Genomic DNA, 1,725 nt, shown 5'->3' with positions numbered 1-1,725 from the left:
GTGTGTGTGTGTGTGTGTGTGTGTGTGTGTGAGTGTGTGTGTGTGTGTGTAATTGAGAGTGTGTGTGTGTGTGTTCACTACTCACTGCTGTGTGTGTGCACTTGGATGGCTTAAATGCAGAGCACAAATTCCGAGTATGGGACACCACACTTGGCTGCACGTCGTCACTTTTTTTCACTGTAAGGCGGTTGGGTTGTATGATATCCGTCTCATGTTCTCTCTGTTACTTTCTCTTTGTTCAACTGCAGTGACGGTGAATCTTGAGAGATGTCTGGTGTGTCTGATAGCATCTGTGCAGGTGCAGCAGTCATGTGCTTTTGAAGAACACACTGATCTGAGGGCGTGGCCTCATGTGGGATGGGGGCGGGGCTAATGAACACACAAGGGCGTCATCTGACCCCGAAGCAGCCGCTCATTCAGACAGTGTTTCAGGGAGTAACATCTAATGATCCAGAAGCAGCACTGACACAAACAAACAAACACCTGAAGACTCCAGAGTTTATTAAATGCTGTTAAGATCCGCCTGACAGCAACATCCTCCAGGTTTCAGACGCAGCGCTGGTAACGGTTGGTGGGAGTGGCTGTGGCTTGCAGTGGGTGTGGCTCTGGGCAGTCGTGGGCGTGGTCACAGCTGTTACTTACTGCAGTGAGATCAGACTGATGTGATGGATGCATATAACACACAGATCTGCAGGCCGCCGCTCAATAGAGACGATCTGTATCCGCCTGAACCGCACCGCACAGCATGATGGGAAGTAAAAAAGCAAACAGGAGGTTTTCACTGGACAGCTCAGGGTGAGTGTGTCTGCTTTGTTATTGCTAACTAAAACCATTTAAAAAATAAAATAAAAGATAAATATTGGATGAAAATGAACTTAAACATTATAAATAAGTATATTTAAGGCGATACACTACAGGCAAAAACACAGTTGTTTCATGCATCTGTTCATTTTAAGATTTTGGCTTTTCATAAAGTTTTTTTCATACACTTTTAAGTGTTTATTTTATTGCACTTTATCTATGTGTCTGTAGATTTCAATCTTTAAAGAGTTTTTTCACTTATAAACAGCAAACTTTACAGTTTTATTTCTCTCTGTATTCTGAAGGTTTGTTCATATTTCATTCACACTGATTTATAAAGCCGTTTACTCCTAAAACATGGTGAAAATGTGTCTGTTTTCTGTCTGCTGACAGTCTTTTCTGATTTATGGAGAAAAACCTTTTACTCTAATATGACAACAAAATCAAGAATTATGAACCTGATTTATCCAATCTTCAGATTCTGGAAATGTATTCAAATTAGTACATATTTAATTAGAGAATGCCTAGATAACGTCTGTTAGTTCATTTTTTACCATACTCACCTGCCTTAAGTACTAAAGTTACTAAAACTGAAATAAAACTACATTTTAAAAAAACTAATACAAATGACAAGTGATTAAAACAAAATTACTTAGAATTAAACTTAAAAAATGCAAAAAAAAAAAAAAATGCTTCTAATTTTTAGAAATGAACACTTATTCCAAATCGAAATAAATAAATACTTTAATAGTATATAAAATACTAAAATAGCACTGCTTTAGGGACACAGATAAATCCTCTAAATGAGCCTCATGTTCATCAGACCCGTTCATCTGTGACACATTTAGACAAATGTATGAACTCCTCTATGAGGGGCCACACACACACACTCACACACACACGCACACACTCACACACACACGC

General features: G+C 38.8%; 1 protein-coding gene across 1 annotated transcript in view; it reads left to right on the top strand.

Annotated features, from left to right (window-relative positions):
* LOC107729616 (GRAM domain-containing protein 2-like) overlaps positions 1-1,725 on the top strand; it is an 8,662-nt gene that overhangs the window by 2,062 nt on the left and 4,875 nt on the right. Inside the window, exon 2 of the mRNA XM_016540246.1 lies at positions 249-795. Within this exon, the coding sequence (XP_016395732.1) occupies positions 746-795 (50 nt within the window). The 5' untranslated portion in view covers positions 249-745. The remainder of the gene's footprint in view (positions 1-248; positions 796-1,725) is intronic.

The sequence above is a fragment of the Sinocyclocheilus rhinocerous genome, unplaced genomic scaffold (genome assembly GCF_001515625.1).
Source record: "Sinocyclocheilus rhinocerous isolate Xijiao unplaced genomic scaffold, SAMN03320098_v1.1 scaffold488, whole genome shotgun sequence".
Classification (NCBI taxonomy): Eukaryota; Metazoa; Chordata; class Actinopteri; order Cypriniformes; family Cyprinidae; genus Sinocyclocheilus; species Sinocyclocheilus rhinocerous.
The sequence above is the reverse complement of the archived record's forward strand: the minus strand, read 5'-3'. Positions and strand labels throughout refer to the sequence as shown.